Source organism: Opisthocomus hoazin, chromosome 13 (genome assembly GCF_030867145.1).
Source record: "Opisthocomus hoazin isolate bOpiHoa1 chromosome 13, bOpiHoa1.hap1, whole genome shotgun sequence".
NCBI lineage: Eukaryota > Metazoa > Chordata > Aves > Opisthocomiformes > Opisthocomidae > Opisthocomus > Opisthocomus hoazin.
In genome coordinates, this window is record NC_134426.1 from 14498571 (window position 1) to 14515295 (window position 16725).

Genomic DNA, 16725 nt, shown 5'->3' on the forward strand with positions numbered 1-16725 from the left:
CTTCTCTTTGGGCCTTTCTGGGAAGGAGCAGAGTGTCAGCCACACTTGAGAAATTATTGACTCCACATGGATGAGTTGATACATCCGCTTTGTGCTTCTACCAGCTAAGCTAGGGGTAGTTATATGTCATGTACATCACCCTGACAGTCATAATCACTGTATAAACTTTTGAAATGCTGATCGTTGGTAGGTGCTTAATACAGTGTACTTGAGGGAAATGAGCCTTTATGTGGTTAGCTGTGTTTGCCAGAAAGTTAAAGTATTGTTTAGGAAGACCTGATAGTACAGGGAAGACATTGCAAGAATAAATCAAATCTTGGGTGTACAGTCTGTGGGAAGACCATTCTAAATGTGAGAAATATGGGAACTTGTTTCCATAAAGGAAGCTCAAAAACTCTAGGAAGAATATGTATGTGAGGTTGATCTTGTCTCCACACCCTTTTTTACGAGAATAGTCAATGTAGTTGAAACAGGAGTGTCATACCCTAATCGAATACTAATGTTTACTTCGTTTGTTCTTTTCATACTCAAGGTAAGGGCTCAGCTGGTCCAGCAGCAGCAGGCAGCGGCAGCAGTGCAAGCAGCTCAGGCCCAAGCTGCTCAGATGGGAGCTTCAGGGCAGGTAAGGGCCTGGGAGCCAGTATCACTAGTTATAGACCTGTAGCAAGTGCATGCTAGGGGTGAGCATGGAGGTGGGTTTCTGGTGGCTTTCTGATAAGGGATCTGACATCGGTCATCCCCTTTATAAAGAGGGATATAGGCTTTTATGCTTTTTCTCCTTTGCCTGGAGTCAGAGGCAGGATTTCATTGACAACCTCTCTGTGCATGCTCTCTGTCCCGAGTAGGTAAGGTTGTTGCCTGTACTGACACAGGAATGCACATCAATAAGACGGCCTACTGTGGTCACACTACAAGTCTGGCTGTTGGTACCTGGAGTGTATCACCTCTTCTTTCGTTAAACTTTTAGGTGACTGCTTTGTTCTGTGACCTGATTTCTGTACTGTGAATCTTTGCCTGCTATCTTTACTCACATGTGATTTACCTTCCACCTCCATGTATCAACCACAAAAAATAGTATAGACAATGAAATCTCTCTGCACTCCCCTTTCATTCCTTTTGTCTTTCATGCTTTTTCTGAGTGAAATGAGCAGCAGATATAGATTGCTCTTGTTCTGGATGTGAAATGTGAAGAAAAAATGGCATGTGTCACAAGTGCAGAGTTACATTTTGAAAAAAAAAAAAAGTGCTGGGTGAAAGCTTATTGTCTAACACAGTTTTCTTACCCTCCAATACACTTGTAGCCCCAGTGAATGTTCCTTGATGTGTGTCTCGTATGAAGGAGACATGGGGAAAAATACTGGGAATGGCTTGAGCTGAACCTCTCATCCCATTTTCCACAAGAATATGAAATAGTCTTTCGTGGCTTACCTCTGTAGTGTTTCACGTTGAGGCATTTTACAGACATGGGTAAGTACCTTGTAGACAAAGAGGCTGAGGCAGACAGATGAAATGAGGTTGACAAGGTTTAATGGCAGAGTTTCCTATATATCGGGACATTCCGTGTCTGTATGCACCATTTTCCCTTCAGCGCACAAGTAATATTACAGATTCAGTAAGACATTTGGAAGCTTTTTGCATGGGCTATGACCACAATTGGTTCTTCAACGTACATCTTCCAGACTTGTATCAGGAATAGTGTCTTGTACCATCGTAACTCTCATGTGGCCCATATCCCTGTGGGTGGCTAAGTTTTGTTTCTGTATGGGTCAACGTAACACAGGGATGTAAAAGCTGAGCAGTGGTAAGTATGGTCGGTACAGTACTGGCAGCAATGCACAATTCTTTCTAAAGTTGAAATGTGAATTAAAAAATTTGTTTCTTAAATAATTTCCAGGTGGGAGCTGCAGGGACTTAGGCTGACTGGAAGGATACTGACTGTTTTTTTCTTTTTACTAACTTAATGGTATTCTTTTCAACTCCTAAGCAGATGGATTGTGCTTATGTAGAGTCAGCTTAAATCTTGCCCTGTTTAGTGAATTCATATGCTAGTGGCTTGTCAGCACGGTGCATATGAAAAGTTTTGGGTGGTAAGATGGTTGATAGCGGGTTTTGTATTGCAGCTTTATTCAGATGTGTAGTAAACTCAGGGATTGCTCATTGTCTATCACGGATGGAGTTTAGAAAATTCCACATACAAGCTTTACTCCATTTATGTTCATGCTATTGCAGTATGAGTCTACTAAAATTCACTTAATGCTGTGAAGTCCAATAATTAAGCTAGTTTCTTGTATGTATATATTTTCTGTATATAATAGTTTTAAGAGTGTGGCTGTGTACAATATTACAATGCAGCTTCCGTGTTGAGAGTGTATGTGGATTTACTTTATAAGAAGTTTCTTTTAAGAGTAGATTTTTGTATTTAGTACCTTTTCACTAGCACCAGCATTTTTAATAAATCTGCCTTTATTTCTTCATTTGGTTCAGGGAAGATTTTGTTATAAATGAACCCTATCCTAATCTTTGCTTGTCACATTTAAACTTAGTCTCCAGGGGCTTTCAAACTGGGAATTTTGGTTGATATGGCTGTGTTTTTCCTTTTCTGTAAAATTTCTGTTCATCCTTCCTACATAAAAGTAAAAGTAATTCCAGGTTTAAACGTGGATTCATGTGACTTTTGAAGTTCTTCTCTGAAGTCATAAAGACACCATGCAGGTTGGTAATTACCCTGCTTGGGTGTCTAGTCCTTGTAAGCATGTAAGTCACAGGTGAAGCTGATAAATAAACAAAGTAGTGTCCTGGTGATCACAAAGTGCTACACAGGTGCTTGCAGCACCAATAGAAAATCTGTAATAAACTGGAGTTAAATATTAATAAAGTTTAAATCACTGTTCTGGTACAACTCCTTCAGGTGCTCAGAATGCAGGTTGGTTGTTGCTCTTTGAAAATCAGAGCTGTCTTTAGCAGTGTGACAGTGGCACAGTACTTACATATGCTCACCAGAAGCTGCACCTTTACAGAATTCTGAATCTGTGGATTTTAGGTGAAAGAAAATTACAGGTTCAGGATTCTGTTATATTCCGCTTCATTGTTATCAGATAAGGAGTGTTTTGTATCTTACAGTCAAGGGGGAGACTCTCTTGCTGTGCTTGCTCTCTATTTTTATGGGGTAAAATTCTTAATTCTGTAAATTTAGATAAATCAGTTTCACTTGTGGAAGAGGATTTATATCTTTTTCAAAAGTAGTTGAACGCTTCTGGTTGCCTTCTGTTTTTAGACTGACAAGAACTCCTTTATGGATATATTGCTTTGCATAAAACAGATTCCATCTTTGCAGCCCCCTTTCCCAAGTGCTTTGTCAAAGGATCACAGGTTTCTTAAATGTAAATCATCTAGAGAATGGGAAAAGTAGATTACTTTTGTTAAGAGAGTGAAATTGGCGTAATTTTATATATACACTTCCTTTCCAAAGCATACATTTAAAAAAATAAAAAATACAAAAAATTAAAATTGTGTGCAAGTGCATAAATGTTTGACCAACAACAACAACAAACAGCTGAAAGCCTTTGAATCGGAGTTTGTTATGCTGGTGTTCAGTAGTTTGCCAGACACTTAAACTGTGAATGTACCCTAATTTCCTTGACCTTGGAGGCAGTAATCTAAATCTTCACACTTTGGTGGTGTGGCATGAGAAACAGGACCAAGATGGGACACGTGGGTCACCATAGCGTTCCTGGGATTTCAAATGCTCCAGAGATCCATGTGCATTCACGAGGGTCTAAGATGGGGTGATTGTGCCTGGAAGGATATGTGTGTTGTTTTTTCCCCCTAGCAATTCCGTCCCCTCCCCCCCCCCCCCCCCCCCCTTTTTTTTTTGTTAGGGTTGTGTTGCTTCACCAGCTCTCATGTTGATACTGTAGCTCTTCACTGCACTTTGTAGCATCCACCTGTGCTTTGTGCCAGTGCTGGGTTGTGTTTGCTTGTGGTGGCTGTTGCATGCTGTGTGCATACGTGGGCATGTGTGTGTGATGTCTGGAGTGCTCTCCTTTGTTCCCCTTTTGAAATCCTGTCTCTGACCATCCTTCTTTGCCTGGATGGAAAGGGACTGCGTTGCTCTGATGTTGTGAACTAACAGCTGTGCTGAATTTGACACTATTTTCTTTATCAGTTATTGCTTTCCTTTTTCAGTCTTGGTATGTTGTATTTAATTTTATTTATTTTTAACAATTGTAAGCACATGCATTCTCTGGCTCTCTCTAGACACATGTTGCTGGCTGCTTCAGTCCATTTACATAGAACACTAAGCAAGAATGCCCCAAACCATTTACTGAAAGGCAACTTCATTAACTCATAGGTTAGTTAGGGCCTGTGTAGGTTTCTTGGTAGTATGTCTGCTGGAAAAAAAAGTAGCCTAGAGTGCTTTGCTGTAGATCTTTGAAGTACCAAACAGAAGCTCTATTATTGATAAGTCAATCTGCCAAAGTTACCTGAATGCTATTTCAAAAATATGCTGTATTTGCTGTAATTTCTCAGCATATATGGTGTCATATCAGATTTTAAGTAACAGAGGGCTATACAGATATATATGATTAAATCTGTGTGGCTCATGCAGGCTGATGGTTCTGAAAGGCGCTTGTAGACACTGCAGAGTAGCATAGTCTTAATGCTATTTTAAAATACAAATTCTAATGCTAACCTTTGTCATTTGTCCTAAATCATTGTACTTCAGGGTGTGCTCAGTCTATACACCTGGAGAATCAAATAGTGCATGAATAAGCTTGAGGCAGATTGTGGAATCAATATTTTAGCACAGCTTAGTAATAGAGGAATGGGTATTTGTCAAAATGATGGAAGTTACGAGCATGTTTTTTACTTATTCTGTGGGCTTTAAAAGGAAGGAAATAGCTTTTTCAAACCCAGAAGTCATTTTTGTTGTCTTTGGCATTGTTATGCTGTCATAGGTTAGGTTGGTCTAAAATTTTGCTCACAGTGGAGCATCCCTACTGACAGTTGCTGTTGAACTGTCTGCCAAATTCTTTTATAATGAAGGGTGACATATGCAAATACAGCTAACCCCCTTTGAGTCCACAGTGGGGGAAAGCACATCAGAAACCTATGGTATTACATAGCTTCTTAGATGGAGCATTCTTGACAACAAGCTTAGAGTACTTATATCCAAGAATTCTAGAAATTCAAGTTGTCAGGCAAGATTTAGGAAAAGCCCTTCATGCAAATGATAGCACAGTCAACCCTTGACCCATGAATGTGAATCTACAGATCAACTCTCTCAAGATACCTCAAATTCATTAGATGCTTTCCTAAAATGGACAGAAAGGGTATAAAAAGGAGTTTGATTTATAAGCTAGCATGTTAGGATAACCTTTAGAGAAAAGCTCACTAACTTTCCCTTCATGCTCCCGCTTCCCCTAATCCCTGGAGGCTGCATGGGCTTCTCATCCTGCCAGTGCACTGCATTTCTTGTTTTGCGATTACTTTTGTCTGTTGTCCCTCTGTCCTCAAAGATGATCACCGCACCTATGGCCCGAGGTGGGATGCAAATAAGACCACGGTTCCCGCCTACCACCGCTGTGTCTGCTACGCCGCCAAGCTCCATTCCTTTGGGCGGACAGCAAATGCCACAGGTATTTACTGAGTCAAAGCACATTGTGTCAGGAATTGTGCAAAGCATTCAATAAGTGATTGTGTATCGCTTGCTTTCAAGCAAGGGGATGTTCACTTTTTGATCAAAGAACTAACTTTCTGCTGGGTATTGGCCTTTTTAGGTTTTTTATGGGTCCTTTTTAATTTTTAATAGTAGGTTTTCTGAGAGCTTGGGATATCAAATAAAGCATTTTTAAAGTGATGTAGATCTTTATTTTAACATTTAAAACGTTCATAATAAAATGTTCATAATTTATTCAAGTCTCAAATTAGAACTTTGTGGTTTCTGTCCATACTCCACGAGTGTGCATTTATGACAGCGTTGCAAGTCAGTACTGCAGTCTACTGGCTGAGTTGTGTCTGGGACCGTGCTTACCTTGTGTTCATGCTCTGTACAGGTGCTGCTTCTCATTAAGAGTAAACTTCACTCATTTCAGTTTGAGTAGCTTCTTATGTGGTATCAGGGACCAAGAAAAATGCAGCTGATCTCTTCTTTCACGGTTGTGTAGGAGGAACTGCCAGAAAGATCCCACTTGTGCCTGCATCATAGAAGAACCTGTGTAGGCAGGCTGGCAGCACCTATCCAGCTGTTGCTGGAAGATGCGTGAGCTCAGAGTACTGCATCTGCCTGGTGCAGGTCCGGATCTGCTAAAGAATTTGCAGTCATGTTTTGCAAGCAAAATGTGTCATTTTGGGGGAGCAGGAACAGGGAGAACTAGAATGAAATAGAACTGAGTTCTTGCCAGTAAGTCACGAAATGAGGCACTGCTCTTCTCTGCAGAAGTTTGCTTAACCCTATGTGATTGGTGTTGGTTTAAATGTATATCATACGATGATGGTGGAATAGCGTTCAACTGCATTTTGCTATCTATTATTCATGAACCTCATGTCTTGTTCTTCTAGATGCTAATTTTCAAATTTAATACCAGGTGCAATTTTAGTTCTTAATACCGCTGCATTTTGTTCATAGGTTTAATGACGGTTTCTTCACACTCTGCATTTTTGTTTCCTTTGCAAGCTTGTCGTGGGCCTTTGGAATGTCTGAAACTCTGCTTCCTAGTGCTGCTGCATCAAGTTTAGTAGGCACAGCCTTATCTTCTCAGGAATTTGCTAAGATAGATACAGTGACCAGAAAGATTCTGCAGACCTAGGCAAACACATCTGTTGTTGTTTCTGGTTGAAGATGGATGGTCATTTCAGTCCAGGTCATTGTATATATGTTCACTGAAATAAAACCCAGATGTAGCTGTTGAGTCAAAGGAGAATTTACTTTGAGCTTTATTCGCTGTAGCAGTTTATATATACTGAGACAATCTGCTGTGTGAGGTATTCACAAGGTTTGGTTTGACGATGAAGCCTTCCAATGGATACAGAAGTATTAGATGGGCTTATATTTAATACTTGATTCGTAACACAAGACCTTTAGTTTAAGCACTCAGCACCATAGGCTGATCTCTTAGTGCTGTCTTGTCTGTGGTTGTTGAGGAGCTTTAATTTCTGATACCAAGTGAACTGGTCATCAGTAGCCTGCTAAGGGTTGTGAAAATGATGTAGAAGACTGAACAACTGGACAAGGCAGAAGAAGAAAGGAAATTTCTTCATGAACAATGATTGGAGTGAAAATGGCTCCTAAGCAGGTGGTAGGATGAGGGGTGAGTCTTGGTTTAATGGTGGCAGGAAACATGTTTTTTTTAAAGCCAGTCTGACATGCCATATACTTGACAGCTCTGGATCAGTGTGAATCTCTAGTGCTGTCTGCCAAAGCATTTTGTTCAGGCTGTAGATGTATTAGGAATTAGAAATGTCATAATTTATGCCTCTTAATTTCGTAAAATGCTGAAATAATATTGTCTGTCGGATGTGTTATGACTTCCTTATCAGCAGAGCCGTTGCAGATGTTCACAATAGGACTAAAGGGCTGTAGCATGTATCTGGTTATTAATTGCTCATTTAAGAGTCTCTTTACAGTATCAAAAGTATTTTAGACTTGGTGAAAGGTAGTTCAGAGTGTCTTTTCTCTTTAGAAAATAATCTTGTTATTGCGCTGAAGAACCTCTTTCAACAGAAGGACCAAATGTGATATCAATACTGTGTGGCTGTTTATTTTTACCCCATGTGACACCAATGTCAGTCTGTCCTTTTTTATCACAAATCTCAGTTGATTCTGCAGTGGTTTTTTTGGTTTGCTTTTACAGTCTTTTCATCAAAAGAATATATTTAGTGATATGGCATTGTATTCCACAATTTCCCGTTTTTTAAATTGCCAGAGAATTAGAACTGACTTTTTTTTCTTAGCTGAAGTTTGTTTGTGCCTGAATAGTTACCAACCATGAACCACAATCAATGTTGGTGGCACTTTTTGGACAGCTAAAAGAATCTATATTTGGATTGGCTCAAGAAACCTGCTGATCTTGAAATGTTAAAAGATTAATATTTAGCTTTTGCTTTAGCAATTATAGAACTAATTATATAACTAATATGCTAATACCAGTCATTCTCCTGTATTTCTAGTGTCAAAATCTTCAAGTTCTGTCTACAAATTTATTGCAGTCTGTAATAGTATGGACTTCCAATTTGTTGTTGGCACAGAAATCTTCAGCAAACTGAAAATATACGGGGGGACAAAGATAAGAATTGTTATTAAACTAAAGCAAGGGATACTGGCCTGACTGGGAATATGGAAACCTGTATCTGAACTTATTTGAAGCTCTGCAGAGTTTCCATTTTGTCACATAAAACAGCATAATGGTGAACTTTTAAACCCAGTTTGCAACAGAGCAGGCAAGGCTATGCTTACTGGCTTAACATTGAAACTGTAAGTACAGTAGTGTAAATGCTTTCTAGAGTTTTCTTTTAGACTAAAGGTGTTTCTACTGTTCCTAATTATTACCCATCACTTCCTTGTTGCAGTCTCCTTTTCCTTGCTATTAGCTTGTGCATATTGTGCACTCTTGCTGCTGGGAGCTTCTGAAAAACTGTCACTAGCCTTATCTGCTGAGTACTGTTCCTTGCCTGAGACTCAGCAAACTGGAGATTGGCCTCATAGCTAAGTTTATCTTCCAGCATGGTGTGATCTAAATATTAAGAATAGGTTTGATTTAGTGGCTATAAAGAGCAAACTTTTGTCATGCAAGCCTAAATGTCTTGTGGGCAAGACTTCAGAAAATTAGGACTTGGTTTCATGATCAGATCACTGTAGAGTAGCAGAGGACATTGACATTCAGTGGGCTGTAATCACTGTCCATGAATATGCTTGTGGATACAAAAAATCTCGTCCTTTAGTAAAGAAATAGGTAACTGCATTTCCTTATGTTGAAGATGAAGGGTATGCAAATGGTCAGTAACCATGGCTGAACTCTGGATTTAAATGAGGAGCTATATGAGTTTAATGGAGTTAAGCTCCAGAGGGAGGGGGTTTTTTGTCTTTTGGGTTTAATGGGTGGTTTTGGTTATTTTAAACTGCCTTTTTAGTGGGAGTCAGCTGGAAAGAGCATTCCTTAAAAGTTGAAATTTCATTTAATTATTATAATCTTAATCGATATCCTGCAAAAATGTAGAAATCTAAAGCTGAAAGCGTCTTTAGATCTGTTCTATAGAAAGACATCTGAAATTATTATGTAGCAAATTGACTGCTTTCAAAGAGAAGTAAAGCAGTAAGTTCAGAATTGCGTACTTCTGATTGCATGTTTTTGAAAATCTAACATTTTTGCATCATGTTAGACATCACCTTTCGATATTCTGAAATGAAGCTGGCAGAGAGCAAACCTTGCAAGAATGACAGCTATTTGCCTATGCATGTACTTAAATGAGAAAGGGTAATGCAAAAAAAGGTATCAAAACTAATTCATTCTATGATTTTGTGCACAGTAGATGCTGCATGTTCTGTTCTTTGTTTTCCTGCAACATTTGTAAATTGACGTGAAGGGACCTTGGTGTTGAAGTCAATACAGAAGCTTAAATCTGGCAGAAAACCCTAATGAAATCTTTCTCCTTCTTTCCCAAAACACAAGGATTTAAGTTTTCAGAAGTAATTTTATGTAACCAACTTGAGACACTTAAAAAGGGGCCTGATATTCAGGAAGTGATGAACCCCTCAAAAGTGGTCTTAGTTTGACTTGATGAAAAATGGGTGCAGCATCCATATGGGTAAGTTCTAAATCGCTTGCTGTTAAATAGAATGTTAAATAGAATTGTAAAAAAAAAAAATCAGGGCGTGCTTTTTGCAGTGTTCATCCTAGCTTCCTTCCAAACAGTGGTGAGATGCTTGGTTTCTGTGAGGGGCAGACTGTGCGTTTCTTTCCCAGAAATGCTTTGCCAGCTATTGAGGAGACACATGGTGTTAAAGAATCCACCTCCTATGAAAAACAGTAAGCACAGTCTCAGTGTGTGTTTATTGTGGAGAAAAGGAAGATCTAATAGCTGATTTAAAACATAATTTCAGCCTCACTTGTTCTAGATATTATCTTCAGAGGAGAGGTTGTGAATATAATAGAGTTATTGAAGATTTTTTAAAAATCATAGTATGTCAGGCTGAATTTTATTTTAAACTGTGATTTAATGGGTGATAAACTAATATCTTCAAGTGTGTAATAGTTTTAAATTTGCACCTAGCTGGGGATTGTTAGCGCCTTTTTTTTTAGTGGTGTGTGACCTCTTGCATAGCTGTAATGGGATATTCCAAGCAAAGCGTTTCCTGTCATATTCAGTGCATACATGCAAAAGTAGACCATGCAGTACTTTTTATGTGCTAAATATCATGTTCTCTGGAAAGAGTTGGATGATTTAGATATTTAAGGAGTGAAGGATAACACCAAATTGCAGTGGCCATCAAGTGTAGGGATTTACTAGGACTTTTGCTTAAAAATGATTTAGGCTGGGGGAAACAGAGTTAATTCATAAAGGTACTCATCGATGACTTACAGAATGGACATATGGGTTACTGAGCCACAGTATGTGGCCTCTGCAGGCTAATTTAATTTATCTTTCTATGTACTTACGTATAGCCTCAGGTCATAAGAACTCCTGGCCATGATACAGGTTTTCTTGTTTGGTTTTAAGTCATCAAAGGAAGTGTCCATTACAACATGTGAGAAGTTGCTCTAATTTGAGTGTCATTTGGCTCTGGCCCTTTATAGTGTACAGAATAAACTTATTTATTACTGAGAGTTTGGTGCTGTTCTAGATATGCTTTTATTCATCTTTCTGTCCTTCAGTCACAGCTCATCATTCTCCAGTGGTCAGAAAGCTACTTCCTTTTTTTCCAACCCAGCCATTCAGTTTGGAATGTTTCTATCTCCACCCAGATTTTCAAAGCTGAATATTTAAACAAGATGTTGGTGGTTTGGCTTCCCTTTTTTTTTTTTTTTTTTTTCTTCCCCCCTCCCTCCTAAAGAAAACCAGTTGGGAAGCTACAGTCAAGTCTGACAGACCTTTGAAGTTTTTATGGCTCTTAATTCTGAAGTTAGAACTGTCTTTTCTTCCTGCTCTTCTTGACTAGTTCTAATAAAGTACAAGTTTTTCAGATAGCACTTCTAATATTTTAAATGCAACATGATGGTTTTGGAAATTAAAAACAATTATTATACAGTTATTCAAATTATGTGCTGTTTTAATGGCTATTTATAGTGACGTAGATATGAAGTACTGCCCTGAGAGCCTCAAGGGTGATACAGGTGGCACTGTCATTATGAGAGAGAAGAGGAAACTAACGCTTTCATCTCTTGTAGGCTTGAGGATACGCTTCTCTCCATAGGTAAAGCCTTTTAGTCAGGTTCCCTGTCTGTGCTCCCTTTTGTTGTTATTGATCTTATCCTTTTCCACATTTCAGGTCAGCCAGAACAATATTACCATGATGTCATCCCCATCTCCTGTCCAACAAGCTCAAACACCCCAATCAATGCCTCCACCACCACAGCCACAGCCATCTCCTCAGCCAGGCCAGCCAAATTCTCAGCCAAACTCTAATGTCAGGTAAGCTAGACTGCAACTTCTGAGGACCTTTGTCAGTGCCATAAGAGTGAGGTGTTCAGAAGCATTCAGTATATCTTGCTCTGTTTCCATTGAAGTGAATTAATTTTAACATGCACTTCAGTGAGAGCAAAGGTGGGATTGTGCCGAATACATTCTGAAAACCCGCATTTTAAATAAAGAAGCTATGTACAAAATCCTTACCGAGTCTACTGGCAAAGCTACAGAGTGCCATAGCGATGCTTGCTACAAGCATATCTGCTCGCAGGCTGATCATGCTTGCTTGTCTGGCAGGTTTGATTTTATGCTTATTTTTCAGCTCCGGCCCAGCTCCATCACCCAGCAGCTTTCTCCCCAGTCCATCTCCACAACCATCCCAGAGCCCAGCAGCTGCACGAACACCTCAGAACTTTAGTGTCCCGTCCCCAGGTCCTTTAAACACCCCAGGTAAATGATCTAAGAGTTATGCTGCAGACCGTGAGTTGGGGTATGTTTTGGTAACTGCAATAGTTCCCAGGAAAGCTGTTATTGTTTGACACGAGGTAAATATTAAAGAGCTCTACAAAGCAGCCAGCATTGCAAGTAGTGAACATGTCACGTGCACAACATAATGCAACAACATGGATATCTCTAATCAAAATCAACTGAAACCTCTTTTCTCATGACTGGACTGTGTAATGTTTTTTTTCTAACTTCCCCAGTCTTTTGAAAAAAGAATGATACTTAACTTAATGGAGCAAGTTTATAGAGGCGTAATGATTCCATGGTTCCATGCAGGAAGGAACCCTTAGCAAAAACATGCAGTCATAAAGGATGCAACTACGTAATCACAGGTGGCAGGCTTCTTTGCTCCAAAGCGCCTTCCACTTTCGCTCCTCTCTCTCCCAGGTGTAATAAGCAGTTTCTGATACGGTGAATGAAAGTAACGTATGGGCTCCTTCTCATACCAGTGTTGTGTGCTCTGCGGTTTAGAAAGCACTAACTTAAGGAAAACTGCAGCAAACTGAGTATGTTGATTTAATGTTTAATGCACCAGAGTGAGGGCAAAAAGAGGACCTAGAAAATCGGTGTATGAATTTTGGACCTTTTCAGAAAAAAAATGTGTTAAATGGGAATTGCTGTTCTGTCCACAGAATACATTACTTCTGCACAAAGAATAGAGAGTTGGACAAGCACTTTTAACTGTGGATCCAGTTACGGATTTGGATATTTGGCATGAGCTACACTTCGAGAGCACCACATTTCAGATCTAGATTTTGAAACGTGAGAATGCGGTTCTGCAATATCTTTTATCTTCCCTGTGTCATGCAGTATTTATTTCTTGCCAGGAAATCCAAATTCTGTCATGAGTCCAGCCAGTTCTAGCCAGTCAGAGGAGCAACAGTATCTGGAGAAACTCAAACAGCTATCAAAATACATTGAGCCACTCCGGAGGATGATCAATAAAATAGATAAAAATGAAGGTGAAGTTCCCTGTATTTAGTCATGCATTTCTCTCTGGCAGCTGTCTCTTCTGATGAAAGAAGCAGTACCTTGCCTTTTTTGTGATGGTTTCTGTTCCAGGGATTAAAAATGGCAGTCAGAGTTCTTTGTTCTTTCTTGCTTATGACTGTAAAGATTTTACTGTGAAGAGTGGGTAAAATCCTCGTCCTTAATTTTCCATCGGTTTTTGTTTACTTGTGATGTTTTTGAAACACATAGAGCTTATGCAATGGATGTACTTATGATTAGATGGAAGATCTTTATTCAATGTTGGCTCATGTTGTCACTTTCAACAGTATACTGTGTTTCTTTCTGCAAGTATGGAAGCTATTCTTGTAGACAGCATTTGTGTTTCTGATATTATTTCAGATAGGAAGAAGGACCTGAGTAAAATGAAGAGTCTCTTGGATATCCTGACTGACCCTTCAAAACGGTAATTCTTTTTCCATTTGGCTGGACATCGGTTTACCCAGCCCTTCCAGAAATTTGTTGTTTAACATCCAGCCACGTGGGCATTGAAGCTGTCTGTGGGGCTCAGATAGCAGAAACATTTTGGCTGAGGTGACCATTTTGTGACGAGGATATTTCTCCTTTTCTGCAGGTGCCCTCTGAAGACACTGCAGAAATGCGAAATTGCTCTGGAGAAGCTGAAAAATGATATGGCTGTGGTAGGTAATGCTTTGTGCTAGCAAGGGATAAGCAATTAATTCTAAAAGGTCTTCTGATTTGGCAAGATAATTTTCTGCATTTCATGTTCTAAGACTTCAGGTAAGGTTGGACAAAATAAGAAAACGGGGAAAAAAAAGGGCAGGCATTTACGTCACATAAATGACCTATCTGTATCTTTTAAATGAACTTTCAAATTCTTGTGCTTTGTGCAAAGACTTGAGTAATTCTTTCTATGAACTTTTGCAGCTGACTTCAGGACAGAGTTCCTAAAAGAAAGCTGCAGATGGCTTCCCGCTCCCCTTAATGTTACTGTGTGCAGTTTTGAGAATCCTTTGTATTTCATGCATTAGAAGTTTACTGCTATAAAATTTTGCAGTGTCAATAGTAGAATTTCTTTTTTGGTGATGATTAAATCAAAAGGGGCTTCTCTTGTGTTTTAGCCTACTCCACCGCCTCCCCCAGTGCCCCCCACCAAACAGCAGTACTTGTGTCAGCCACTTTTGGATGCTGTTTTGGCCAACATCCGTTCACCAGTCTTCAACCATTCCCTTTACCGTACGTTTATGCCAGCTATGACTGCAATTCACGGACCACCTATCACGTATGTATCATTGACCTGCTGTCTGTCTTAAATGTTCATTATTTAAGGGAAAACTATTTATTTGTAGAAACTGGTAGAAGAACAGATGGGTTTATGGACAGGTGTGAGTTATATCTTTCCTTTTTACACCTGTAAAATATTTGACAAATGTGATGTTGGCATAGTGTTTTCACCTAGTCCTTTTGTGGACTGTATTTTACACAGGGCTCCAGTTGCTTCACCTCGAAAACGGAAATATGAAGAGGATGAAAGACAGACCATACCAAATGTCTTACAAGGGGAAGTTGCAAGATTAAATCCTAAATTCCTGGTAAACCTGGACCCTTCCCACTGCAGTAATAATGGCACAGTTCATCTCATATGCAAGCTAGGTAAGCAAGAAGAAACTAAGGGATGAATTCAAAAATAAGTACTGAGCTTGATTGTAGAAACTCAGAGTTTTTTGCTAAATCTTGAATCTTGCCAAGCTGTGACTTCTGCGTGAAGTCTGTTCTTATCAAATTCATAGCACTGCTTAATCATGACAGTCTGTACAGCCTGCTTTAGGGTACACCCAGAGACTTCATTCACACTGGTTGTTCCTTTCTTTGCACTGGAGTTGCAATTGGTAATGTCATTTTATGTCTAGAAAAATACTTGTTGCTAGTAATAATCTGGATTCCGGATTTGGCCGATACTGGTATGTGAGAGTTATTCTGCCTCCAACAACTAGGACAGAGCTAGAGGAATGTTGACTTAGTTTTTAGGAGGGTCTGTTTCAATTTGTACTAGTGATCACTAACAACCATGTGTGTTCAAGAATGACATTCAGACTACATCTTTTTTCCTGTCTCAGCTGAATAAGTCTGAAGTGTTACAGTCTATTAACTTGTTTTGCTCTTGGATTCCAGTGGGAAAAATAGATGCTTTCCTCTTCCTCATTTGAGGAATCTGAACTGGTTTTGTCCTGAATATTAGTACATAAGGCACTTAATTGTCAAAAATGAGGTTTCTAACTTAGCAACATTCAGCTGGTGAAACAATGAGATTGACAAGTTGCAAAAATGTGTAAGAGGTGGAGCTATGTTTGCCAGGATTTTCTTCCAAGAATTTAAGAGTGTTCTTAAAGTGAGCAATGAGATTTGCCTTCCAATAAAAATCGAGATGTTCAGCCTGGCTCCTGCTTGGGGTTCAAAAGCTAGAAACCAAGTTGAATTATGCATACACCCCCACTTCCCCCCTACCCTGCCCCAGTCCAGCAAGGAATGCTTTGTTCTGATGGGAGGTGTGTTTGCATTCTAGATGACAAGAATCTTCCAAATGTCCCACCACTACAGCTCAGTGTTCCAGCGGACTATCCAGATCAGAGCCCTCTGTGGATAAAAAATCCTAGACAGTATGGTATGAGGATGCTAGCATGACATTTCTTGGGCATGTGTATGTGTTAATAGTGGGGAAATGTGAACACTTCATGTTACTTTTGTTTTTATATATATTATTTTTATTATAACTCAGTTATCTGTTATCTTTTTTCTTCCAGCAGCCAATCCCTTTTTGCAGTCAGTGTATCGGTACATGACTTCAAAACTATTGCAACTTCCAGACAAACATTCAGTCACGGCACTCTTAAACACCTGGGCACAAAGTATTCGTCAGGCCTGCCTATCTGCTGCATAACATCTCACTTCATAAGTCGTGAAGCAAGAAAGAAGGTCTCAATAGCTGGCCTCTTCCACATGCCACTGGAAAATCACATTTTGGGGAGGGTACTTCAGAAGAAAGAAGCCTTACGTTGTTTTGTTTCTAGGTGTCAGGTTCAGTAGAGAACCTGATGTTAGACTTAGCCTTCATGCTTTTTCTCTTCTGCCTCTGTGGACTTTTGCCAGCATTTTCAAATATACAAAATGTGTATATATGGTTCTTGAGACTGTATTAGGATGAGTTTTTATTGTCTTCTTAGAGAAGAAATTATTTGTGGACTTCCATCAGGGAGTCTGGTATAAGAGGTAGTAGGGAGAGAATGTCCTAATTTGCTTCAAAGTTTGCTCAGTGCCAGTATTCCTTTCACACTGTATGTTTTGTGACCCGATACTGCCCCAGAAATAAATTAGCTGCAACTAGAATGTGCTTGCAAGCTTCTCAGTGGTTGCAGGAACCTTTTTGCGTATTAGCTTTGCTCAGAGATGGGATAAATTGCAGCCTTTTAAGGCATTCCTCAAATGTGTGAGAAAAATCTGGGTAATTATACTTGGGGGTGGGGAACCAAATAGAGACAAAGTATTTTATAGCTTATTTTAAACACTACTTTGTATAAACAGTTTTTGGTTAGCGTGGACCACATGTTTCTCACTCCCAAAGAGTGAGGTGTT

General features: G+C 39.4%; 1 protein-coding gene across 4 annotated transcripts in view; it reads left to right on the forward strand.

Annotated features, from left to right (window-relative positions):
- MED15 (mediator complex subunit 15) overlaps positions 1-16479 on the forward strand; it is a 29023-nt gene extending 12544 nt beyond the window's left edge. Inside the window, exons 8-18 of one of the 4 annotated variants that reach the window (XM_075434897.1) lie at positions 533-622; positions 5520-5639; positions 11486-11628; positions 11945-12072; positions 12954-13088; positions 13477-13540; positions 13709-13775; positions 14217-14377; positions 14582-14748; positions 15659-15757; positions 15900-16479. In XM_075434897.1, coding sequence (XP_075291012.1) covers positions 533-622; positions 5520-5639; positions 11486-11628; positions 11945-12072; positions 12954-13088; positions 13477-13540; positions 13709-13775; positions 14217-14377; positions 14582-14748; positions 15659-15757; positions 15900-16033 — 1308 coding nt within the window. In that variant the 3' untranslated portion in view covers positions 16034-16479. Of the gene's footprint in view, positions 1-532; positions 623-5519; positions 5640-11485; positions 11629-11944; positions 12073-12953; positions 13089-13476; positions 13541-13708; positions 13776-14216; positions 14378-14581; positions 14749-15658; positions 15758-15896 lie in introns of all 4 variants that reach the window. The other 3 variants (XM_075434896.1, XM_075434898.1, XM_075434899.1) reach the window with 3 other exon arrangements.
- Positions 16480-16725: the final 246 nt, after the last annotated feature.